At 41.7% G+C, this 27,746-nt stretch overlaps 1 protein-coding gene across 4 annotated transcripts in view; it reads left to right on the top strand.

The window, feature by feature from the left end:
- Positions 1-9,095, top strand: part of C7H14orf39 (chromosome 7 C14orf39 homolog) — a 39,073-nt gene extending 29,978 nt beyond the window's left edge. For 3 of the 4 annotated variants that reach the window (XM_072115806.1, XM_072115804.1, XM_072115805.1), the window contains 5 exons: positions 441-505; positions 1,137-1,333; positions 4,594-4,708; positions 6,296-6,350; positions 7,770-9,095. In XM_072115806.1, the coding sequence (XP_071971907.1) occupies positions 441-505; positions 1,137-1,333; positions 4,594-4,708; positions 6,296-6,350; positions 7,770-7,948 (611 nt within the window). In that variant the 3' untranslated portion in view covers positions 7,949-9,095. The remainder of the gene's footprint in view (positions 1-440; positions 506-1,136; positions 1,334-4,593; positions 4,709-6,295; positions 6,351-7,769) is intronic. The other variant, XM_072115807.1, reaches the window with a different exon arrangement.
- Positions 9,096-27,746: the final 18,651 nt, after the last annotated feature.

The raw sequence follows: 27,746 nt of genomic DNA, 5'->3' as shown, positions 1-27,746 counted from the left end.
ATCAACTTAGAAAATTATGCTAATTAGATGGAAGGGCTATGGGGGACATTACCAGAGCCCCTCCATGCTGTAGCTTGCAGACCTTTTCACTGTACAGCAGCACTTCCCCCTCCCACAGTATGAAGCTGCTATGATGGCAGGCTGAACAAAGTGTTCAGGGGGAGGTTGAGAGAACCTTTTCCATATTTTGCAGTGCGGTGACCCAGCTCAGACTTTCACAATGTATGTCTACGGCGGACAATAATCGAGCTGACATTTTTGTGGCTAGCTCACATATGCCATTTGTCTAAGTGCAAGATGAAGGATTTTGCTCTGTAGATGTATCGCTAAGTTTGTGGTAGTCACTTTTAATCTAGATTTATACAAAGATTGTTGAAAAGTTAGTGACCATTTTAGATAATATAAATATTTTTCTTTTGCTCTTTTTCATTCATGAGCAGAAATCAGAAGACAACAATTCACTGACTTCCCCGATACTTCTAAAGATTCAGGTTATTTTTCTCAGGTACAGTGTTTATGTGTGAAAATTTGCTTTTGTCATTAGTCAATGCTATCTGTAAGGGCTGACTCCAATTTAAAAGCTAAGTATTTATGCCAACTTATTTTTTTGTCCACTGTATATATATAAAACGGCTGAAATGATGTTACCAATTTTCCTACCATTGTGAAAGTATTTGGGGTTCACCAAACTGTACTTGAAATCTCCAGCAATAATTAACATACCTATAAATATCGGTGAGTAAGCCTGTAGGGTTTACCTTTAGGCATACTAACCTACCCCTGATGCTCGATTTCACTGGTGCAGCCCCATTCTCCCAGACTAACTGGCCTCAGAAATTACTCATAAATTAACTTCGATGGCACTCCTGATTTGCATACTTTTCTTGTACATATGACCACTCAGGCAGAGGAGCTACACTGGTGGAACAAGCAGGAGGAGGTAGTTGATCATGACCCTATTTTTCGATACATGTTCCACTGCCCCAAATGGTCTTTCTTGTTAGACTGCAAAACGTCTTTGAGAACGTTGAAGTTGTCTATATTTTTGTGAGCAACCTCGGGCCAAAAAGGATGGCTCATATTTGGTTGGCTTGAAACACCTTCCAATTTATTGGATGTTTATTTCAATTGTGTAGGGAAACTCTGTAAGTTCTGAAGACATAGAATGCAGAATGGATGAAACACCACCAAAAGAAGTATTTGCATCACCAAGCGTTCCATCACCATTCATCGTACCTAACACGCCGTCTGTTACAGCAAATACATCTATTAAGAAACGTGAACTTAACAAAGGAAAGAAAAATCAGAAGCCCTCAAAATCTTCAATGGACTTGTATGTAAAGTATTCAGTTTCAAATGATGCTAGTACAATCATATTCTAACATATTTTTATACAAATCTATCACTGTAAGTTCTTTTTAAAACATGTATTTATTGTTGATTCATAGTAGAAAAAAGCACATGTTAATAATAATAATAATTATTATTATTTATTGTCCCCGAAAAGGGGGAGAAGAAGATGTCACAACCTGTTTGACAAACACAACAACATAGAAGAACAATACAGTAAAAAACATTAAAAATATTAAAATTCTACATAAAATCACTAATCACGGAACCTGTACTGTAGTCTATACTCATGTCCCACCCTGCAGTCCTATACTAACGCATACAACAGCTAGATCTTAACCACTGCTAATACATCTGATTAAACCACCTTTTTAATGTTTGACAGATAGATAGAATGTGGCAAGTTTGATTGTTTGTATCTATCCGCCCTGCATCTAATTTCATTTATCCTTTTTGCCCGAAAGAGAGGTTGGGATGGCGCTGCGTATAATTTCCACGCGGAGGTCCAATGTATTAAAGGAATCCGCTTTATTAGTGCAACAAATTATGTTATGTTGCACTAATAAAGCGGATTCCTTTAATACATTGGACCTCCGCGTGGAATTTATACGCAGCGCCATCCCAACCTCTCTTTCGGGCAAAAAGGATATTTACACATCGTTCATGGGTCCTGGTCCATCATTGAACGTGGATATTTGAGGTCGGCAGCTACGTCCATCTATATTGCTACACGCTCATTTCATCTAAACCAAGGTGAGAGTCCCTCCTTATACTTCCATCATTGTTCCAAACATACTTACACGATTGTTGCGCCTCTTCTTCTTTTTCCGTTGCACCTCTGCCCTATATTCCTCTCTTGGGCACCGGGGCTCTCTTCCCCATCACCTTGATCCCAGGTCAAACTATCTAATTTCATTTAGTTTACCACTGCCCTTGTAGTTGATTATACAACAGGTGAAGTTGGTCTGTCAACTTACCCGTTGCCTTCCTATATGCACAGTTCACTTGAGACTGCCATTTAAATTTTTCATCAATTATTACGCCTAAATATTTGTACTCCCGCACACGTTTGATTTCCACCCCATCTACAGTCAGTGGTTCAACCCAGTCCTTCCTTTACCTCTTAAAATCAACTACAATTTCTTTGTTTTTTGACTGATTCAATTTCAGACTATTTACCGCACACCAGTCGCAAAATTCTGTCACGGATATTCTATAACCTATGTCTTCACCATCTTTTATAAGTCTTACAAGAATCGGATCGTCTGAGTATTTTTGCACAAAGCACCGATCATCATTTCTGCGGAAATCTGACGTATATACAGAAAATAGGAGTGGTGAACCTCCCCCGACCAGTGGCCCCTGACTCTCACTTTTTGCGGTCTGTTTTTCAAATAATCCTTCACCCAGTTTTCTGATCCACGGATAGTTTTTCCAATTTCTCAACTAAGCGCTCTGGCACAATACAGTTAAAAGCACTACTGAAGTCAAAAGACGTTAGCCGAACAGCATTGCCTAAAAGTGCCCAGATGAGAATACACTCGCTCTAATAAATAGAGCAGTGCGTCGTCCGTCCCTACAGTAGTCCCGGTCGGTAAGCAAACTGGAGCGGGTCCAGGTGTGGGGAAACAACTGCACTCAGTCTATATAATACCAAGCTTTTTAAAGACTTTCATAATGAGTGCCATTAAGGCGACCTTACCAAGTGGAACTATGGTGGTCATCTTCCAGAGTTTTGGTACGTTGGCAGTATCAAGACTAATATTAAAAATTCTGGTAAACACCGGGCTTAGTTCATAACTGCATGTTTGTAGGACTCTTGCTGAAATATTGTCTGGACCAGATGCCTTTCTCAATTTAAGTCTGTTCAGTTGTTCAGTTGTTTTAAAATCCTTTATTTTACTAATTTTACAATTCGCCGAATCTGCTACCACATATTTACCCTGCTTTATATCAGGGCCAAATGTGGCTGGTCCAGATGTAGGGACCTCACTATTTGTTTCACAAACTACTCCAGCCTCTAATGTAAATCTAGAACCAATTTAACTCGTCTGCTAACTCACCACTTCCGTCTACCTTGCCCCCCTTTAGATGGTAATCCCATTATTGTTCTCAAACCTTTCCAAACTTCCCTGGGGTCACCCTCAGATAGTTTATTCTCCAATTTATCCCGATATCCTTTCTTTCTTTCTTTCTTTAATTTTTAGTTTGACCTCCTTGGACAACATATAAAAGCTTATTTGAAATTGGCCGTTAAATAGCAGCGGGACCCATTGACGCCCCCATGTCATATCATTTCAGTATATTGTATGAGTGATCAAGTGCTTGAATTTTAGGGTGCCTAAAAAAGCTATATAAATTTGGTATCAGTTTTGACACAGAGAATACAGGGGATGTCTCATTTAGGCTGAAATGGTGCCAATAGGTATTATTGTTCCACAGAAAACAAGCCCTCATATAACTTCAAGGAAACTGAAAAATAAAAAATGATAGGTTTGACAAGTGGGGTAAAGAACAATAAATGAGAAGAGCTGCAGGGATAAAAGGTTAAAGTCTATATTCCGATTTCAGCTTGCACATTTCCCTGCTGGAAAATTATCAAAAAAGTTCCTGATCACGACTATAATAAGCTGCTAGGAATGGTGGAACTACAATGTAAACGATCATTGTCCTTTCAACTGAAAGGAAAACAAAGCATTGCACAATACCCAATTAAATCAAATGGAGGTCAATGATTTCAATGAAAACTGACTGTCCGTAAGACAGCCTTCTTTGAGAGCTTACCCTATTTTGGGCGTAACAAAGAGGAGACAGACTAGCCTGGTGGGTTTGATTATAGCTGTTTTTGTTTTTTTCTAGGCACAAATTAAATTCCTTTAGTGAGTATTGCTTTTATAGTGGGAATCCACCAATGACCTAATTTGTTTGTCAGATTCCCTCAGGCATGCATTACTCATGAGGAAGAGGGGGAGGGGGCAATTAGCAGACTCTCATTTTATCATCATTGCCTGTCCTATGGTTTCCATCCTGTAATCCACTATTATCTCATTACCTCTCACTAACTAAATGACCATATGTATGTTGGCAAACCAAATATTTGAGGTAAATTTATCAGTACACATTCTTGGTAAATTTAGCACTTTTTTAAAATAATATTTTTATCAAAATTTACATTTTACTAACAGAATGGGATATATCAATATATTTCTTTAATTTGTAAAATTATGTTATAATTTTTTGCAGATTTTCCAAAACCACAGAAGCATCTCCATGTTTAAATCTTTTTAAGACTTCCACACCTAAAACTCCTAATCTAAAAAGTTTTGACTCTTTTGCAACAGTAAGGTTTGCAGACCAGGTAAAATGAATATGCATCTTGATAAGACCTTAACTACAATTACTGCTCATCTTAATGAAACATAATAAGAAATGTAAAGTGTAACTATCATTTCATAATGGGTTTTACCAAATTGTCATATGTGATTCCCCCACCAAACAAACATAACGATGTTCAGATTGTGCTGCTTGCCCTTTTATTTCTAGCATTATGACATTTTTCTGTTTTGAAGATACCAGTGAGTATTAACTGAAGTAATTGAGCAGATACAGTGCGATTTCTGCAAGTAAATCCACTGAGCTCTGTATATTATATGCATAAAGCATCTATATTGTGTACATAAAGCATCTGGCAGCTTTTCTCACATGAAGGAGCATGGCATAAGTAGTAGAAACCAGCAGTGAAATAGTTACATGAAGTTTAGACTGCGCTGTGTGACCACTAAAGTGAAAACTGGCATAGTAAATCTCCCAAAATGTCAAGAGTCTATGATAAAGCTTGAGGTGCAGAGATAGACAGAGAAAGTTATGTACACTTACAGACTTAGATGGAGGGATTGATGGGAAACGGGAGAGCCTTTCTACCTCACTATTCTTTGCAGGAGACTTTTGCATTCAAAATTCTTCACAGACACAAATCTTCTACAAGCTACATATTGAGATCATCAAATGACCTACCCCATCCCTCCACAGTGAGCAGGGATCGGCAGCCTCTTACCTCCAGCAGTTATAATCTGTATAGTTTCTTGAGTAAATACTTGGTGACTACAGTCACAGAGATAATCAGCACAGCCGAAGAAGACAGCTACTGTAGAAAATGTCTAAACTGAGGACGATAGTAAAGAAACTGCTGTATGAAGGTAATATTGTAAAATACTAAGTTACCCTACATCCAAAAACCTATTGAATTGTGAAAAAATATTGCACTTTAATTTTAAAGTGGTTGTGCTGTCAGATCAATCTCATACTAACACTATGGAAGTGGTAGAAGGGAAATTTTACTTTCTATGGCACCCATTTTTCCAGAGTAGTAACCATTGTTCGGATAAGCTCTGCAATCTGTTCTATATTTTTATAGGCTCATACATACAACTGTGGTTTCAACAACCCATTTGTGAGCCAACTGCTCAAGCCACAAAACTCAGAGTAGGTCCTATTCCTGTTCATATTTACGGTTTGGGCAGTATTTCCTTTTGTCATCAGTGCATGAGTGTTCCTCACACACCAATGACACCTGGGTCTGCTGTTTGAGGCTGAGAAGCCACATGTTCCTCTGCAGCTAGGCTAACTGGAGTCCTGAGCAGAAAATGAATTTCATTCATATCCATATGGTATAATAGCAAATATCAGAGTAACCTCTATGACTTTTGGAAATAAAACTTTTATATTTGAGGTCTAAGTTGAAATACAATGATAGAAATAATGGAAATACATTAAAGTGCAAATAGCTTACATTCTGTTCTGTGTCACAGTGGGTATTTTGTAAGAGAGTGGACCATATACATATAAACAAGTGCAAATAAGCAAGCATTTTTGAAGACAAAAATGTAAAATAATAGATTTTAATTAATTGTTAATTTATCATTAATTATCTACCATTTTATTATAGCAAGAAAGCTTTACACCAGCAAATACTGTTCCGACATCCCCGGCAAAACACATTGGTTAGTATCATTATATGCGCAAGCAATGCACAGCACACACTTCCCCTTACACCACACTATGGATGGCATATTAATTTGAAACATACTCTATATAAAAAATTCTTTTTGTCTCACATGAAATAAAAAAAAAACCTTTTCCATTTTAGGTCAGTTAGGCTTACCAAAATTATTTATATTTCGCAATTGCCAAAATAATTTGAGAGATAATTTTTAAATGTATTTTTATAACTTTCTGCAAAAGTTTACACACATAGTATTTCGTAACATTGCCGTTAAACTGCATGACTTGGGTCAAGCGTTTTGTAAAGACATTTGTTATCCTTAAGCCACCGTGTAACCAGTTTGGCAGTAGCTGTGGGTCAGTGTCCATTTGGAAGACCCATTTGTGCCCAAGCTTTAACTTCCTGGATGATGTGTTGAGATGTTGCTTCAGTACAGGCAGTCCCCTACTTAAGAACACCCGACTTACAGACGACCCCTAGTTACAAACGGATTTCTGGTAGTTGGTAGTTGGTTCCTGTACTTTAGCCCTAGGCTACAATAAACAGCTGTAACAGTTATCACAGGTGTCTGCAATGAAGCTTTATTGTTAATCCTGGTTCTAGTAACAAGCCAAAAGTTATAAAATCCAATTGTGACAGAGATTAAAAAAAAAAAATTGGGTGGGTTTACAATTATAAAGTATACAGTCTCGACTTACCGTACATACAAATTCAACTTAAGAACAAACCTACAGAACCGATCCTGTACGTAACCCGGGGCTGCCTGTATTGCCAAATACGCCCTCCCGTTCATGTGACTTTGTCTCTGGATGATGACGCGGAGGCCAGGGTTCTGTGTTGGATAACTCCCCCCCCCCCCCCGACCGGGTGAAGAACCAGATCCCGGACAAGAGTGGCTGTGCAGGCTACACAGGTGGCGCCACGGGTATAATATAATGCCGGGCTTGCTTGCCTTTAGACCTATTTTAACCCCTGATGAACTCATGGTCAGAGTGAAATGCGTATAGGGTTACAGAAAGAATAAGGGACAGAGGGTCTAGTTGTAGTAGCACCACTAGTCAGGAATTTGGATGGGGATGAGCATGGCTAGACTTTTGATATAACAAGCAAATAGATACTAGTCCATCCATGGAATTATCAATTAGTCCTACAGCTTGTGTGAGAATTAAGAGAGCTGTGAGTAATGAATCTTAAAAGACAAATGTCTCCACACTAGCCCTATTATTTAATGTTGTGTTTGTGTGATTTTTATTTATCCCAGCTAGCTTACTTTAACATTCAATAAATTGAAGCTAAGTTTTAGCGTTTTTGTAAAGTGCCTCTAAAGCTTACAGTGATTTTCTACATTTATGAATTCTGTGCTGGTAATTTTAAATTTTACGTTTTTTCAGTCCAAAAATCTTTGTCTCTTTTTCAGGAAATCTGTTTCAGAATATGGAAGGTGATGAAGAATTTCCATTTTTATTTACCACAAAGTCTTCACAAGCTTCAGATGATGACAAAGATGACTTCAACTTTATGTTACCGTTCGGACAGGAAGGAAGAAACTCTATGGAGTTTGAATCTACAGAAAGCAGCTCATTTTCATTTTTTTAGGTTCATGTTTTTCTTCTACTTAAATATCTGTGAGACATCTAATAGTCATCACTCAATTTATGTTGTTTATTAAGAACATTTAGCAACCTACTGATATAAAATATTTATTAGTTACAGTAATATAAAATCTCCATTAAAAACTTGAGCTACTTTGTAAATGTATTATAATACTTTTTGTACTGATCCTAACATTCTGTCTGAAGTATGACCCACTATTTTTATGCAGAATTTCATAGCTGAAACCTCCCAGGATTATTTGCTGCCCTAAACTTACGTTATTTTCAATTGTTCCTGCTAACAAGCAGCTGCAACGTAAGTATAGCTTTGATTTATAATATAAACCGATAAAATCAAAATAAAATAATAATCTGGATCATACATTTACAACGTTCCTTAACTTTTTATGTACATCTGTTTTAAATTTTCGTTCTAAATAGGTCTTGAAATTTTATTTTGTTTACAGCTGTATAAGTAGTTAAATGCAAATCCTTTCTCTTCTAAATTGCATATTTTACCTCTAAAGGCACCATGCTGCAAGTGACAATACACTGAATGTAGTAATGTAACTTGTATAACTGATAGCCTTATTGTTGGTATTTTACATTTAAGCTTGTTCCATTTATGCATGTTAATTCAGTATCTGGAGTCAAGGGGGATCCCCTTGTGTCCTGTAATTTTGACAATGAAATGTGGCATATTCATGGTGTAAGCAAATACATCAGTGGGCTAGGTAGTGTACGAGAAAAAGTTATCTTACAAGATAACTTCTTAACTCCCCCTCTACAGGGAGACGCCCATGTGACCCTAGGCACAGGGTTGGCATGTATACATTAGGGTGTTTGGGGGAACTCTTAATAATGATAAGGCTAACAGTTATACCAATTAAAGCACTGGATTTAGTGTGTTTTCACCTTTAGCAGAGTGTCTTCACTTGGACAGTGTCAAGTTTGCTGATAGGTTCCCTTTAATAAATAGTTTTCAATGCAATTTATGCAATATCAGATTTAGGTTCCCCAAAAATGTTATTGTATTTATAATTGTTCTTTCTGAGTTTTGCATATGTCATAGACTGTCTGAACAAATATGTAATAAATATGCTTCAGTTTTGATGGACACAGTAATAAATACAGCACTAATTTCAACAGTATATTGTAGTTTGTTATAAGATACAACACCCCAACACTACCATTAATTAGTTATGAGCGGACCCGCTGAACTCAGCCGGACCCGAATTTTAACATCCTATTTGGGTCCAATCACAACCAGTAACACGTGCGAATGGGTATTAACTGTTTGAATTCTCTCAGGATTTAAACTACTATGGGCAGAAGCATTGGCACTAACCTGACACAATTTTTTGGGCCCCCCCCCCCAATGACATGGTAGATTGATGATCCTCTCCAGAGTGACAATGTACGGTGCCCAGCACTGCCGGCAGGTGAGCCCATGGCCACAGCCATTTAATAGCCTTTAGAGACTGTGTAAGTGGTCTTTAAAGACTTTTAACTCACAATCACTCACATGTGTTAACCACAGTGGGAAAGTTGTGCTGAAACCAGCCCCGTTCCTGAACTTCTTATTAAGTCTGGGGTCTGGTCTGGTGGGTGCACTTTTACTACAATTGGGGAAACCACTGTTCTTAAAAACCCAATTACTGGGGCACATTTACATACCCGGTCGCTGGAGTTCACCTAAAGTGCATTGTCCGATGATAATGCACTGTGCCGCGATATCGCTTCCCCGCTCAGGTCCGACAGTGTTCACCTTCTTCTTCCCGGTGCATGTAAGTGCTTGGGCTTGTGGCACAATTTGAATGTTAAATCCTGCGCTCACTCCGGCACTACCCCCTAAATTGTGTCGCATGGAAACCAGCGAAGCACTAAAGGATTGCATGCACTAAAGTCCCAGTGCAGACACTTGTTAAATACCAGTGCAAGCCGTGTAATCCCCGAAAAAGGCGCACAGTCCGACGAGCAGCAGAACCCTTGATCTCCACTGTGTGAAGACACTATAACCACCTATATGGCACTTTTAAATAATAAATTATACAAAAAATATGGAAAATAAATAAGAACTTGCATACACAGCTGTAGTATACTCCGTTAAGACAGAAAATCGTTCACAGCCCTAATTCTGCACCCATACAAAACTATGGGCTTCAACTCGAGCTTTGTATCTTTTTTATTATAACTCTGGCATTATCCATTGGATGTCATATTGCAAAGGCATTCTCCCCTAGAATTTTTTGGAATTCTTACTTTACAGAGAAATACTGTAGGTGCCGAATTTGATATAGTACAGTATCTGTGTATTCCATTGGGTTAAAAAAAATAGAAAGCTAGATGGAAAGTGTGTATGTCTTATTTATTCAACATATTAATATGTTACAGTCTATAGTGCTATAATCTCCCTTTTTTCTATTACAATAGAGAAACAAATACTCCTTTAATGTGATTAAGCATTCAAGGAAAATACATCTTAAATGCTACTTACAGTATCAGATTGAAATGTGTAGACTTACTGTATTAGAAATTGTAATCTCCCTTCTACATGGTTGATTGCACGGGTAGTATGAGTTAGTTAATCCGCTTCGGCCAATGAAATAAAATAAGGATTAGTTTTTCATTTACTGCTACTGAGTAGGTCATTAAAATCACATAGACACTAATGAGTCTGAACAGGTGATTTGGTTCCCTCTTAAACCAACAAGATACAACCCGAAGAGCTCCATCTTTATTTATTGGATTAACTGCTACATGATCATGATTTTTTCACCAAGTGTAACTAAACCTATGCTAGAAGAAAACAGATTAAATGTCAGAATATTATACATCAAAAACGGGTGAATTAGAGACTGAATTGCTCATTTATAAACTTGTCATCCAAAATTTATAGGCCAATTTAAATTCTACAGAAACATACCAGTAACAAACAATCAAGCTAATTTGGTTGCTCAGATTGACTAAATAAATAATAATAGAATTAAAGTTTTCCTGTTAAAAAAACAAGAACAAAATTTCAGCTCATTTATCTTAGGAAAATGGGAAAGTTAACTTATTGTTAGCAAAGTCCTACTCCTGAATGCTTTATACTTGTTATACAGAGGACCTCCAGTTAGAATTTAGTGTCCCTGACTAGCAACTTCTGTGCCCCCACCCTGCAAGAGATTGGGGCCTTCCCCAAAGTCTGTAGTCATAGATATGTTACCAGGACCAGAATTACTACATAGATATAGTTCCCATACCAAGCTTTGTATCTCCCACAGATACAGCACCTGAACCAAGCTTTCTAAATAAATATTATACCAGAACCAAGCATACTACTTAGACAGTTACCAGATCCAGTCTGCTATAGAAACAGAACAGGAACTAAACTTACCAAGATACAGACCAGAAACTAGCAGAATTAGACAAATTCTACTGAATCTGATGCTGAATGATAAATTTGACTTGCTATAGTTTGTAGTATTAGTCTGCATGTATTAGTATCCATGTGGATTGCACACAAAAGAAAACAACAATTAGTGACAGCACAGAGGAGATGCTGCAGTATTGTGTGGTAATACAATCATTTTACTGTAAATATAGTGACCCAGTGATTATGTTTTTGATTGGAGTAGATCTCATTCCTTATCTTCTTTTTATCAGGCTTGATGCCAGATTCATCCAGCAACATTGCCAATATGGTCACAAGGGCCTCACAGTAGCCAATATGGTTAATAGTAGAGATGAGCGAACATACTCGTCCGAGCTTGATGCTCGTTCGAGCATTAGCGTACTCGAAACTGCTCGTTGCTCGGACGAATACTTCGCCCGCTCGAGAAAATGACATCTCCCGCCGTTTTGCTTTTTGGCGGCCAGAAACAGAGCCAATCACAAGCCAGGAGACTCTGCACTCCACCCAGCATGACGTGGTACCCTTACACGTCGATAGCAGTGGTTGGCTGGCCAGATCAGGTGACCCTGGAATAGACTAGCCCCTGCCTGCGCTGCTCGGATCATTCTGTGTCTGGATGCCGCTAGGGAGAGAGCTGCTGCTGGTCAGGGAAAGCGTTAGGGTGTTCTATTAGAATAGTGTTAGGCAGGAGTGATTCTACAAGAACCCAACAGCCCTTCTTAGGGCTACAATAACGTTATACATTTTTTGATTTTATTTGCAGCTAGTACCATATTGTGAGGAATTTGCAGGGGGACTTGCTACCGTTGTGTTTAGCTCTTAGTGACACACATATCCACCTCAAACACCAAAGTGGGACAATTTATTAGGGGTTTGATTTCAATTAAGCACAGTCTGCCAGTATCTTTTTATTTTACGTTTATTTTTTGATAACTCAGCGTCATCTCATCTGGCATAGCTGTGTGCTTTCATACTTGGCTAGAAAATAGCCATAGGAGAATCCAAACGGCTTACTTAGGCCTACAATAGCGTTATATATTTTATTTCTGGTTGATCTGCTGGTGGCTGGCCTTGCTGTAGTGCATCTACTACCATATTGTGAGGAATTTGCAGTGAGACTTGCGACCGTTGTGTTTAGCGCTTAGTGACGCACATATCCATCGCAAAGACCGAAGTGGGACAATTTATTAGGGGTTGGATTTCAATTAGGCACAGTCTGCCATTTACTTTTTATTTTACGTTTATTTTTTCATAACTCAGCGTCATCTCATCTGGCATAGCAGTGTGCTTTCATACTTGGCTAGAAAATAGCCATAGGAGAATCCAAATGGCTTACTTAGGCCTACAATAGCGTTATATATTTTATTTCTGGTTGATCTGCTGGTGGCTGGCCTTGCTGTAGTGCATCTACTACCATATTGTGAGGAATTTGCAGTGAGACTTGCGACCGTTGTGTTTAGCGCTTAGTGACGCACATATCCATCGCAAAGACCGAAGTGGGACAATTTATTAGGGGTTGGATTTCAATTAGGCACAGTCTGCCTTTTACTTTTTATTTTACGTTTATTTTTTCATAACTCAGCGTCATCTCATCTGGCATAGCAGTGTGCTTTCATACTTGGCTAGAAAATAGCCATAGCAATAGGATAGCATCGTTTGGTTTTAAAAACTAAAAAACACAAAAAAAACCCACAAAAAAAACCACAAAAAAAAAGTAAAAAAAAAAATTTAAGTTATAACTTTCATTTTCAAAATGGTTAACCCGAGGGCTAGGGGTAGAGGACGAGGGCGGGGACGTGGGCGTCCAACTACTGCAGGGGTCAGAGGCCGTGGTCCTGGGCGGGGTGAGACACCACCTGCTGATGAGGGAGCAGGGGAACGCCGCAGAGCTACACTCCCTAGGTTCATGTCTGAAGTTACTGGGACTCGTGGTAGAGCACTGTTGAGGCCAGAACAGTGCGAACAGGTGATGTCGTGGATTGCCGACAATGCTTCGAGCAATTTGTCCACCAGTCAGTCTTCCACGCAGTCCACCCATGTCACCGAAATCGCCACTCCTCCAGCTCCTGCACCTCAGCCTCCTCCCCCCCAGTCTGCCCCCTCCCAGGAAAATTTGGCATTTGAACCGGCATACTCTGAGGAACTGTTTTCTGGACCCTTCCCACAGTCACAAACCACTTGTCCGGTTGCTGCTGAGCAATTTTCCGATGCCCAGGTTTTCCACCAGTCGCAGTCTGTGGGTGATGATGACCTTCTTGACGTAGTGGAAGAAGTGTGTAAAGAGGTGTCCGACGATGAGGAGACACGGTTGTCAGACAGTGGTGAAGTTGTTGTCAGGGCAGGAAGTCCGAGGGGGGAGCAGACTGAGGGATCGGAGGATGATGAGGTGACAGACCCAAGCTGGGTTGAGAGGCCGGGTGAACACAGTGCTTCTGAGACGGAGGAGAGTCCTCGACCAGAACAGGTTGGAAGAGGCAGTGGTGGGGCCAGACGGAGAGGCAGGGCCAGAGCTGGTGCATCAGCGCCAAATGTGTCACGTAGTGAAGCTCCCGTGGCGAGGGCTAGATTTTCAGAAGTCTGGAGGTTCTTTAAGGAAACACCGGATGACCGACGGACTGTGGTGTGCAACCTTTGCCAAACCAGGATCAGCAGGGGTTCCACCACTACTAGCTTAACTACCACCAGTATGCGCAGGCATATGAATGCTAAACACCCCACTCAGTGGCACCTAGCCCGTTCACCTCCGGCCGTGCACACCACTGCTCCTTCCCCTGTGTCAGCTGATAGTCAGCCCCCTGCCCAGGACCCTGGCCCAAAAACCCCATCGTCGCCTCCACGATCCTCCACAGCATCCACCAGCGTTCAGCTCTCCATACCCCAGACGCTGGAGCGGAAAGGGAAATATAGTGCAACCCACCCCCACGCCCAAGCCCTTAATGTCCACATCTCCAGATTGCTTAGCCTGGAGATGCTGCCCTATAGGCTGGTAGAGACCGAGGCCTTTCGCAACCTCATGGCGGCAGCCGCCCCTCGGTATTCGGTCCCCAGCCGCCACTACTTTTCCCAATGTGCCGTCCCAGCCCTGCACCAGCACGTGTCAGACAACATCATCCGTGTCCTGACCAACGCCGTTTCTGACAAGGTCCACCTGACCACGGACACTTGGACGAGTGCTGCCGGGCAGGGCCACTATATATCGCTGACGGCACATTGGGTTAACTTGGTGGAGGCTGGGACCGAGTCTGACCCTGCGGCTAGTCATATACTGCCGACGCCGAGGATTGCAGGGCCTACCTCGGTCCAGGTCTTAAAGGCCTACTGTGCCTCCTCCTCCTCCCACCCCTCCTCCACCTCCTCCTCCGAACTACCATCCGTGGGCATGGCGCCATCAGTCGCTAGCTCTAAGCACAGCAGCAGTGCCGTCGCTAAGCGACAGCAGGCGGTGCTCAAACTGCTGAGCCTAGGCGATAAAAGGCACACCGCCCAAGAACTATTACAGGGCATCACGGCGCAGACTGATCTGTGGCTGGCACCGCTGAACCTGAAGCCAGGCATGGTTGTGTGTGACAACGGCCGTAACCTGGTGGCGGCTCTGCAACTCTGCAGACTGACACATGTGCCATGCCTGGCCCATGTGTTAAATCTGATAGTTCAGCGTTTCCTCAAGACATACCCCAATCTGTCAGATTTGCTCACGAAGGTGCGCCGCATCTGTGCGCATTTCAGGAAGTCCAGCACAGATGCTGCCACTCTCAGGGCAGCGCAGCGCCGCCTCCAACTGCCCGCTCACCGACTGTTGTGCGACGTGCCCACGAGGTGGAATTCAACATTAACCATGTTATCCAGAGTTTACCAGCAGCGCAGAGCGATTGTAGACTGCCAGATGTCAACTTCCACCAGAACTGGTAGTCAGGTCAGTCAGCTTCCTCAAGTCTACAATGAGGAGTGGACGTGGATGTCTGATATCTGTCAGGTGCTGAGTAACTTCGAGGAGTCAACACAGATGGTCAGTGGCGATGCCGCCATCATCAGCCTCACCATCCCGCTGCTTGGCCTGTTGAAAAACTCTCTGATCAGCATGAAGTCGGAAGCTTTGCGCTCGTCACAAGAGACGGGGGAAGAAGATTCCCTTGTTGATAGCCAAAGCACCCTCAGGTCTGTTTCTCAGCGCATATCGGAGGAGGTGGATGAGGATGAGGAGGAAGAGGAGGAGAATGTTGGCGAGACACAAGAGGGGACCATTGTTCAGTCCTTCACTGTTCAGCGTGTATGGGCAGAAGAAGAGGAGTTGGAGGAGGAGGAAATGGACAGTCAGGCCAGTGAGGGGAGTGAATTCTTGCGCGTTGGTACTCTGGCGCATATGGCAGATTTCATGCTAGGCTGCCTATCCCGTGACCCTCGCGTTCAAAGAATTTATTCCAGCACCGATTACTGGGTATTCACTCTCCTGGACCCACGGTACAAGCAAAATCTTTCCACTCTCATCCCTGGAGAGGAAAGGAGTGTGAGAATGCATGAATACCAGCAGGCCCTGGTGCACAAGCTGAAACAGTATTTCCCTTCTGACAGCGCTAGCGGCAGAGTGCGTAGTTCTGCGGGACAAGTAGCGAGGGAGAGTAGGCGAGCAGGCAGCTTGTCCAGCACTGGCAAGGGTACGCTTTACAAGGCTTTTGCCAGCTTTATGTCACCCCAGCAAGACACTGTCACCTGTCCCCAGTCTTGGCAGAGTAGGGCTGATCTTTACAGAAAGATGGTGAGGGAGTACGTAGCTGACCATACCATCGTCCTAAATGATCACCCAGCTCCCTACAACTACTCGGTTTCAAAGCTGGACATGTGGCACGAACTGGCGCTGTACGCCTTGGAGGTTCTTGCCTGTCCTGCCGCTAGCGTGTTGTCCGAGCGGGTTTTCAGTGCAGCTGGTGGCATCATCACCGATAAGCGTACACGCCTGTCGACTGACAGCGCTGACAGGCTGATGCTTATTAAGATGAATAAAGCCTGGATTTCTCATAATTTCCAATCTCCACCAGGTGAAGGAAGCTCAACCTGAATAATTTATGCACTCCTCCTCCTCATTGTCCTCCTTCTCCTCCTCTTTGTACACTAAAGCAGAGGAAACTGGCTATTTTTTGACAGGGCCCACTGGCTCTAGCTATAGTACTCTATGCATTTAATTTTTCTGGAGGGCCACCTACCCGGTCCTCTGTTTTAAACAATTTTTGGGACTGCCACATACAGGCACTCAATCTATTCAATTTTTCTGGAGGGCCACCTACCTGCTCCTCTGGTTTGAAAACTTTTTTGGACTGCCACATACAGGCACTATCCAAATTAAATTGTCTACATAGCAGCCTCCACACGTTGTCTCCATTGCTACCTCCAAAAGTCGTCCACATAGCTGCCTCCATACATGGTCCCCTTATCAAACGAGGTGTGTCAGGCAGAAATTTGGGTTGTTTTCATGGATTCCACATCAAAGTTGGTAACTTTGTCGCCACCCTGCTGTGTTATCCACAAAATATACTGGCAAACTTTTGTGATTAACCGATATTATTTCAGCGCTTCTTGCGCATCTGTTGATTACACTGCTGTGTAATCCACAAAATATACTGCCAAACTTTTACCATTTATGGATATTATTTCAGCGCTTCTTGCGCATCTGTTTACATTCCCCTCACCCGCCATATCCCAAACTTATAAGAACGCTACTACACTTAACTTGGTGGAGGCTGGGACCGAGTCTGACCCTGGGGCTGGTCATATACTGCCGACGCCGAGGATTGCGGGGCCTACCTCGGTCCAGGTCTCAAAGGCCTACTATACCTCTGCTTCTTGCTCACCTCCTTTGGTTTCTCTCTGTCACCCATTGGTTTGAAGCCTGAGTCCATTTAGGGTATGTCGCCATGCCACTCTCTAGCCTGCCGTTGCTGCCGCTGCCTCTGCATACCGTCCCCTATAGTGTCAGGGTCAATTATTGGATGTTTTAGATGCTATCTAGCTTCATTCTGTCACTCTGTCATGGCCATGCTGTTGCCCATAATTTTGGCATAATGGTGCGTTTAAGCAGCCTCAGTGGCATCCATGCATGCTGCCCCTGCTGTTTCCTGTCCATTTCTGTGGTGTTTCCATCCTTTTCTGAGGTTTCCAGGTGTTTGGCCAAGCTTCCCTGTGCAGAGCCTTGGTCCCCTTGAAAAATGCTTGAGTCTCCCATTGACTTCAATGGGGCTCGTTATTCGAGACGAGCACTCGAGCATCGGGAAAAGTTTGTCTCGAATAACGAGTACCCGAGCATTTTAGTGCTCGCTCATCTCTAGTTACTAGCCAATATAGGAACAGTGTTCCCCACAGGAGAAAATAAAGTCACAGCGTCTCCACAGTAGTCAATATAGTAACAGTCGCAACCTACTCCAGCCAGTATATTAATAATATCCCCACAGTAGCCAATAAAGTCACTGGGGTGCCACAGTAGATAATATGGTAACAGTTACCCTACAGGGGCCAACATATTCACAGTTCTCCCACAGTAGCTAATATAGTAGCAGTGCCCGCCTAGTGTAGCCAGTATAGTAACTGGATACTACAGTATCCAATATAGTCACTGGGGCTACACAGTAGCCAATACAGGAGCAGTAGTCAACAGTGACCCAAACACTATACTTTAGTCACAGTGCCCACCAACAATAGCCAGTATAGTAACAATTTCCTCACAGTAACCAGTCACTGGGGCTTCACAGTAGGAATTATAGGAACAGGCCCCCACAGTAGCTAATAGTCACAGTGCCCCCACAGTAGCCAACTCCCATTGGCCCACAGCAGCCAACTCACATTGCCTCCCAGTTTAGCTAAGTCACTGCCCCACAGTAGTTAAGTCACAGTGTCCCCTACAGCAGTGATTTTCAACCTTTTTTGAGCCGCGGCACACTTTTTATACTTAGAAAATCCTGGGGCACACCACCAACCAAAATAGCACAAAATGACACTAAAAGGCCTCCCTTTACTAATAAAAAGGCCCTAGCTGCCTCCCTTTACTAATAAAAAGGCCCTGGCTGCCTCCCTTTACTAATAAAAAGCCCCTGGCTGCCTCCCTTTACTAATAAAAAGCCCCTGGCTGCCTCCCTTTACTAATAAAAAGCCCCTGGCTGCCTCCCTTTACTAATAAAAAGCCCCTGGCTGCCTCCCTTTACTAATAAAAAGCCCCTGGCTGCCTCCCTTTACTAATAAAAAGCCCCTGGCTGCCTCCCTTTACTAATAAAAAGCCCCTAGATGCCTCCCTTTACTAATAAAAAGCCCCTAGCTGCCTCCCTTTACTAATAAAAAGCCCCTGGCTGCCTCCCTTTACTAATAAAAAGCCCCTGGCTGCCTCCCTTTACTAATAAAAAGCCCCTGGCTGCCTCCCTTTACTAATAAAAAGCCCCTGGCTGCCTCCCTTTACTAATAAAAAGCCCCTAGCGGCCTCCCTTTACTAATAAAAAGCCCCTAGATGCCTCCCTTTACTAATAAAAAGGCCCTAGCTGCCTCCCTTTACTAATAAAAAGGCCCTAGCTGCCTCCCTTTACTAATAAAAAGCCCCTAGATGCCTCCCTTTACTAATAAAAAGCCCCTAGCTGCCTCCCTTTACTAATAAAAAGGCCCTAGCTGCCTCCCTTTACTAATAAAAAGGCCCTAGCTGCCTCCCTTTACTAATAAAAAGGCCCTAGCTGCCTCCCTTTACTAATAAAAAGCCCCTGGCGGCCTCCCTTTACTAATAAAAAGCCCCTGGCGGCCTCCCTTTACTAATAAAAAGCCCCTGGCGGCCTCCCTTTACTAATAAAAAGCCCCTGGCGGCCTCCCTTTACTAATAAAAAGCCCCTAGCTGCCTCCCTTTACTAATAAAAAGGCCCTAGCTGCCTCCCTTTACTAATAAAAAGCCCCTGGCGGCCTCCCTTTACTAATAAAAAGCCCCTGGCGGCCTCCCTTTACAAATAAAAAGCCCCTAGCTGCCTCCCTTTACTAATAAAAAGCCCCTGGCGGCCTCCCTTTACTAATCAAGAGCCCCTAGCAGCCTCCCTTTACTAATAAAAAGGCCCTAGCGGTCTCCCATTACAAATTAAGAGCCCGTAGCGGCCTCTCTTTACTAATTAATAGGCCCTAGAGGCCCCCCTTTACTAATTAAAAGGCCCTAGAGCCCCCCCTTTACTAATTAAAAGGCCCTAGAGCCCCCCCTTTACTAATTAAAAGGCCCTAGAGGCCCCCCTTTACTAATTAAAAGGCCCTAGAGGCCCCCCTTTACTAATTAAAAGGCCCTAGAGGCCCCCCTTTACTAATTAAAAGGCCCTAGAGGCCCCCCTTTACTAATTAAAAGGCCCTAGAGCCCCCCCTTTACTAATTAAAAGGCCCTAGAGCCCCCCCTTTACTAATTAAAAGGCCCTAGAGGCCCCCCTTTACTAATTAAAAGGCCCTAGAGGCCCCCCTTTACTAATTAAAAGGCCCTAGAGGCCCCCCTTTACTAATTAAAAGGCCCTAGAGGCCCCCCTTAACAAATAAAAAGCCCCAGCCTACCTTTACTAATAAAAAAAAAAAACCCTTGCTACCTTCCTTATACAAATAATAACCTTATATACTTACCCTTGATGTCTTCTTCCGCGTACCGTCACTCCTAATGGCGATCCGCTCACCTTCTGTAGCTCCTGCACCGCGCGCCTCTGGTCACGTGACTTACGCGACCTGACGTCAGGTCGCGTCAGTCACGTGACATGGGCCGCGCGGTACAGGAGCTACAGAAGACGGGCGGATCGCCGACGCGGGACTTGGAGGTAAGTATGGGGCAGAAATACGGGGGCGCGGCGGCAGCTCGACACCGGGGCAGCCTAGTTCGGGCAACTTTCCCCCGCGGCACACTCAACCTTGTGTCGCGGCACACTAGTGTGCCGCGGCACACAGGTTGAAAATCACTGCCCTACAGTATCCAAGTCACAATTCTCCCCGCAGTTGTCAAGTCTTACAATGGGAGAAATGGTTTGAAAGCACTGGTAAAATTGATTGGGTGGTATACATACACCTTCCAGGACCTGTGACAGTCCTCCACAAAGGTCCTAAAATGGCAGCACTGCATGATGGAGGCACAGCACATGTGTGAGGTAAGCATAAGTGTGTCTCTTTGTCTGCCTATTGGTCTGTTTGTTTATGTCTCTCTATATGTATATACCTTTGTGACTCTTTCCCTTTGTACATAGGAAAGTATAACTACATTATGTGGGCACATCACAGTACTACTACTCCTATCCTACATATCTGTACCTAGTACAGTACTGCTCTACCTTACTTTAGACATATTACTATTTCTATTCTACATATATGGGCAGGTGCTAATAATAGTATCCCTTAAATTTAGACACAGTGGGGGTCATTTACTAAGGGCCCGATTCGCGTTTTCCCGACGTGTTACCCGAATATTTACGATTTGCGCCGATTTTCCCTGTATTGCCCCGGGATTTTGGCGCACGCGATCGGATTTTTGCGCATCGGCGCTGGCATGCACGCGTCAGAAATCCGGGGGCATGGACGAATGAAAACCCGACGGATTCGGAAAAACCGCCCCATTTAAAAAACAAAAAGGGTTGCGGAGCTTGCACTTACCTTCACCAGGAATAGGCTGGTGTACTTGAGCGCATTTCGGCGGACTTCAGCGCAGCAGCGCCACCTGGTGGATGTCGGAGGAAGTACGTTAGTGAATCCCGGCCGGACCCGAATCCACCGCAGAGAACGCGCCGCAGGATCGCAAATGGACCGGGTAAGTAAATCTGCCCCAGTATGCATCTGCTGCTGTGTATTTTAAGATTGAGACACATCAATGTGCAAATTTTACTATCAATAAATCCTCTTTTACGCTATCTGGACGCCTTAAGTCTCTCTGGCAAGGCTGTTCCAACAAACTTTTTTGGATACTATATACTTGTGTAATGCAGGTTCTGGGAATGGACAGGTGACACCAATAGTGAGTCCTGAGACTAAACCCCCTTCCCAGCTGTCCCTACCTACTTGCCTCACTATACCCTATGCAGTAAGGGCCAACTATTAGACATTCCCTTTCTGCACCTGCAAAACACAGAGATGAAGACATAACGGTACAAACACAGAATAATAGACTCAAGGGCCAGGTCACAACAAAGTGGGCAAACACAGTAAAAAAATCACTATGCAGAAGAATAGTCTGAATGTGGTTGGAGAGAAAACTGTCAATTACTGTGGGTTAACTACTGAGGAACCAGAGCATAGCTGCAGGAGACTGATGGTGCAAAATCAATTATCCTACACATATGAGCACAGCACACTCCTCAAATAAAAAATAAAATAGACAGAACGGTGCACTGTGGATTTTTTTTGTAAATATCAATAGCCACTGGTGACTGGTTCATTCAGCATTATTTATTTAATTATTTTATCCCTTAAAGAATGGCTTAACAAGTCACCTAATGTATCACCTCATGTATACACTGTAAGCTCTCGCGAGCAGGGCCCTAAATTCTATTGTTTCATCTAACTACTGTTATTACTCTGTTAAGTCTTTTCTTTATTTGTATCTCTACCCCATGATCTGTACAGCGTGACAGAATACAATTACGCTATAAAAATAAAGCTTTACTAATATTATTATAGACGCTTTGAATTTGTTTTCCTAAGCTTCCATGGGCAAACAATAAAATAATTATATGGAAAGTGCATGTGTGGAGTAGATATAGGTGCTACAAATTCCAGTGCGTTACCTATTGACATATTGTGAGAACCTTATCTGTGTTATCTGTCGTTTACGTGTTGCCTACTTTGTCAGCTGCGGTGATTATTTTGACAAGGGATTGCTGGTAGCATAGTAAATACATCCAGAACATCAAAACTAGTTACTGGCTTTGCTCATAACCTCGTATGAAGAGTGACAGCTACTGGCTAATCCATAAACATGGCTAAATTTGTAAATTTTAAAGTTATTTTTAGAGAACATTTTGAGATGACTTCAGACAATTATATGTAAAACTATGACACTCTTGAATATAAAAAGTAGACACTGAAAAAAACATGACATTTTATAGTTCAAAACACAAAGTTTGAGGCAGGTGTAGAAAAAGGCAACAAATTAAAGGGAACCTGTCACCATATTTTTCACAAATACAGCTAGTGACAGGTTCCCATAGAGCATATACCGCAGAGCATTGCGAACATCCAGGGGTTTGTTTCCTACCCACTCTATACAATCTAGCAGGGGTCAAATAACATTGATGAAGGAAAAAAACTTGTATTAATTTGTTGTTAGCTGCTGGAGACACATGCAAGGCAGAATCCAAGGCTTCTGCATATGTCTCATCTGTCAGAGTAGGTATAAGCGTTCTCCATTTTCCTAATGCTGGAGGGGAATTGTCCGACAACCTTATCAGTCATAAGATGGGAATATAGTGTAGACGCTTACCTCCGGGGGCCTTGTGATCTAAGCACCCCAATAAGTGGATAGCTAAATATAAGAAGGGGGGGAGTCTGGGAATTGTACCTCCAGGGCATGCCTAAGTTGTAAGTATCTAAAAAGTTGTGCTTGTGGGATATCTTTAGAGGTATTCAATTGATCAAATGAGTACAATGTAGAATTATCGTAGAGGTCACGCAACTCACCAATACCAAAAGTAGACCATGCTCGCAGGTCCGGGAACTTGTATATTTCTGACTGGCTCCATGGAGGCATGGGGAGGAGTAGAAGTCTGTTTTTGTTTATTTATTTTGTTTATTTTCTAGACATTTGTTTACAAATAAATTTATGTTTTGTAATTAACCTTTTAATTATGCATACTGTACATGTTGCTGTGCTATTTTCATACCACGTGTTTACCCCTCTTGGAAAGTATATGTGGAGGCTGGAGATGGATGCCATTCAGTGGTATCCATCTCCAATGGGCTATAATGACCTCACTTTTCTTAATGCAGGAAGCAGTATAAAAAATGCAGTCAACTACACTTTTTAGTCCTGTGTTTCCTGTTGTATGCAACGTATAATTATCAGACGGAATCCAAAAGGAGGACTCCTTCTTATATTTTATATTTGTTTATGGATATGTTCAGTTTTCACATCGGGAGATTCCCTGATGTACTCGCTGTACATGTCAAAATAATAAGGTGTTAATGTAGCCTAAACCCTAAATGGAGAGAACTCATGGTTAACACCCGATCACAAATGTTAACCCACTAAATGCCATGGTGAAACAAGGGGGTTAGGAACAAAACTTTGAACACAAAACTTTTTTTTTAATTAATATAATACTTTAAAAATATGATACACTAAGGTTAAGTCATGAAGAACCCTAAAGTGTGCAAGAATGTAAAATATATTCCTCATTACTAAGAGTCCTAATTAATAAACTAACTGCTACTTTTGGCATTATAATTAACCTGTAATGCAGCACCATCCAGCCTCAGTCTTAACAAGAGTTGAGATAAACCAAGCAATTAAACAGCTACTGACAGATTCAAAAGTGTAATTAAATGTCTAATGATTTGCTTTGATTAATAGGACAATCAACATCTGCTCTGTGTAATAGGGATTAGTAATCCCAGACTGTTTTTCTCACATCAGAAATTTGTTCCTGCTATTCTGGCCCGCCTATAGCAACATATGTTTACATACAAACAATAAGCACAACAAAGAACATCCACGCTCTCTTCATGGAGGAGTCCTGCTCGGCTTTTCAATAAAGTTCTAATTAAAACTAAATGTAAAAATAAATTATGTTGTTGGGTCCACAGTAAAATCTTACAATAATTATAGATTCCAGTTTGCAATTTGTACACATCTTGCTAAATCAAATTTCCCTGCAGATGGTTTTTGCCACCTTGTTTTTTCAGTGGTATTAAAACTGAAAAACTCCATCTTGACTCCCTCCGTAGAGACAATTGCTGGGTTTTCCTTTATTCCTCAGCAACAGTTATCCCACAGCAACAGGAAGAATGGCAAACAAATCTTCCAGGCTAATATTCTGACCTGGCACTCATCTCCTTGTTAAAGTATTGATTCTAAAGTCCTTCAGATAAAGGATAGTTGGATTCTAGCGCTAATCCAATCGGATAAGAGAGATCCCCATATGGTCGGTCACCAGATTTTCCTTAAGCCAATCAATAATCACTTTGATGAAGAAAACAGAAGATATTTCTCTACAGATACCACTTGATTACTGCTTCTCTAACAGCTTTGTAAGGATATGCACTTGTTTATCTTTAACTTTTATTATTTTATTATTATAGGGAATGTGTGCAATTTTTTTTATTTACCATTTTATGTTACATATATGTCTTAAACATTTGGTGATGTTTTTAAGTAATTTTGCATTCCCTAATCTGTATTCTAAAAAAAAAATTCCTGCAATCTTGATTTATTTATTTTTAAATTCTAAATTTAAAAAAGAATAAAATTGTTAAATTATTACGGCAGTAAAAGTGATTAAAGTGATTTAGTCAGTACTAAACAATGATCAATGTAATGATCCTAAATAATTTATAGGCAACCAAGCATGATAAACCAGGGGCACTTACTCATAGATCCAGTCACTGTAACTGTGGTAATCTCCTTATATTTGTTATCCATGGCCTCCTTCCTTCTAAAAAACCACTTTTAAAATTATTTTAATGAGCCAGAAGGGGAGTTACCAGAGCCCATCAATGCTGCAGATTCACAGGGAAGGGGAAGGAAAAAGTGCTAAGGAAGCAGGGGGTAGGGTGTGACAGTGTTGACAACAGATGATGGTCACAGCCCCTTTCCTTCTGAACATGCTGTAAAGCATTTCCCTGATCTGCTGTAAATAAAGAGGTGCAGCAGCCATTTTAGCCAACAATCAACTGCTGAGTGTATATTTGCCAATATATGATGGCTATGATTCGGTCATTCAGGCACCAGACTGATTAAAGCATGGTCTGTCAACACATACATATACCAATTATTAATCTTTCTCATGTATCCAGTTTATCAGTTATACTAGGTCCTACCCCTTTCACTGGTCATATGCATAGAGCTATATAGGGGAGCATCTAAATCAGATTAATGTCAGTTTGGCCTTGACATCATTGGTTAGTAAGTATGTACTTTTCTACGGGATTTCTATCTATTAGATTACCTGTTGTCAGGTTATATGGATTTGTAGCAGGTTATAGGGATCTGGCGGATGTTTCTTCATCCTATTACAAGGAGCATTATTGTTACAGGGAGTGAATCACTGAGCTCTGTATAAAGGTCACTGCTGTCAGAAGAGCTGGGTCGTTTCTGTGAACTGCGCAGTGAAGTTATTTGATGAAGATTTAAGTTCTTTATGTTCAGAAGGTCATTGTGGTCTTCACTATTGCGCGATACCAGGTTCAACAATTGATAAATCCATTAAAACTATTACATGGCATTCTACTGTATTAGAAACTATACCCATTGTTTTATACAAACAGCACTATAACAAATTGTACATGGGAGTCATATACAGTATATATCTCGATGACTATAGAAAGAAGAATGCCCTATTCAATGTGTTTGCTTACTAGCATGACCTTTACTTCAAGCAAAAGACTCAAGTGGTTGTCAGTGTGCGTTCAATCCAGACATAATTGGTAAATGTAATATATATTAAATTAAATAATACAAAAGAAAAAGGAAAGAAATAAGAATTTTTAACGCTTTCGTGATTATTATAAATATATATTTACTGGGTGCCAAACAGAATGAATGATTGTGATAACAAATTAATCTTTGATTATTTCCAGGGACTTGTATGGTAGGAAATTTCTCATTAGAGTCTTACAGTCTTTAAAAAGGACAAGTGCACTTTTAAGCCCAATAATAAACACAATATTTGTTAGTGGTAGACAGTGCCAGAAACATGTTTCATGAATTAAATAAGTAACCATAGTTTAGAAATGAACAATACAATAATACTTTATTGATTTCCTTGGGAGGAAATTCTTCTGTACATTGTATCGGCAATTGTTACTCACAGTAAGGGTTAGGCTTAACATTACAGTTACATACGTGCACTATGAGAGGCTTGTTCTTACATGTTGCTTGTTCCATAGTTGCCTACAAACATAGGGGGAGATTTATCGACGCTACTATGCCACTTTTTGGAGTAGAAGCGCTGATATAATCGCAACTGCCTGCACACGGTGTAGACGGGCATGAAGTTCCTGCCCCATGTGTGCACAAAGGTTTTCATGCAAAACTATGCCAGGTCAGACCTGGCATTGCTTCACCCGGTATCTATGATGCCTGACGGATACATCAAGAGGCCTAGGCCTCTACTTTTGGCAAGTACCCACACTTAAGCTGCTTGGTGCTGGCTGCCACTGGAGCCTTATTACAGTGTTCCTCCTGACTTGCGGTAAGGCGCTGGTTGTGATCACTTACATTGGTGCTCTCGGTTGCCAGGTTCCGGTGCTCTGTTGCACCCAGTTGTGAGACATGGAGCTCCAGCTGCTGATGATCCACTTGGTGGTGAAGGGGGGTGATAGGGTGAGAGTGCCAAGTTAGTGCCGATGAGGGGTGAAAGTTTGGGGTAAAAGCTGGGGAAGATGCACAGTGAGCCACCATCTTCACAGTGCATCTTCCTAAGCGCAACTGCAAGTCTACAAGTTTAAGAGTAGGTAGGTGGGGGAGGACACAGGTAATGGTGTGACTTTTCAGATAACATTTCCTCCAGAGAGGAGGGATGGTGAGTAACCCAAAATGGGCAGTCATAAGTAATTACAGACAAAAATCAACATTCAAAAGGTTGGTCCAAATGATGTTTGCTATGCAACCACCTTTCTTCACTACAGTTATTCAGAATAAAGCATGAAAACTGGCAGCAAGATGATGAATCCAGATGAAATTTGAAGTCATGTGTGGTTCCCGATTCTTATATTTTTGTATTTAAGAAGAAATAATAATAACAATCTGTAGGATGGATGCTACCAATGGAACAAATAGGATGGATCAGAAAAGGGTCACATAAACCCACACTGATTAGCAAGATTATTTACCAATTTCTATGTCTTAAAGGAAATAAGTGGTTTGAACCTTTATTCTAGGCCATTAATGTTAATCCCCATCTCAAGGATGTTGGACATGAGGGAATACTCCAATGTAAAATTAAATCTATTATCTTCATCTGTAATGTTATATTACAATAAAATTATTTTTTTCAGCTTATCACAGCCCTCTTATGCCCTCTCAATGACTAGAAAACAGGATATCTATACTCCGAGAGCATTTGGTTTAGATTATATACTTGTTACTGAAAATCTTCATCATCTCAATTAGACCTCATTGACCATATGGATTTTTCCAGAAATAATAACATTCTCAATAAATAATTTAATGATGGAGGTTGATCTCAGATGAATGCATATGTAGACCAACAATGGGGATAAAAAA

Source organism: Engystomops pustulosus, chromosome 7, assembly GCF_040894005.1.
Source record: "Engystomops pustulosus chromosome 7, aEngPut4.maternal, whole genome shotgun sequence".
Taxonomy (NCBI): domain Eukaryota; kingdom Metazoa; phylum Chordata; class Amphibia; order Anura; family Leptodactylidae; genus Engystomops; species Engystomops pustulosus.
Note: the sequence above shows the minus strand (reverse complement) of the source record. Positions and strands in the feature narration are given on the sequence as shown.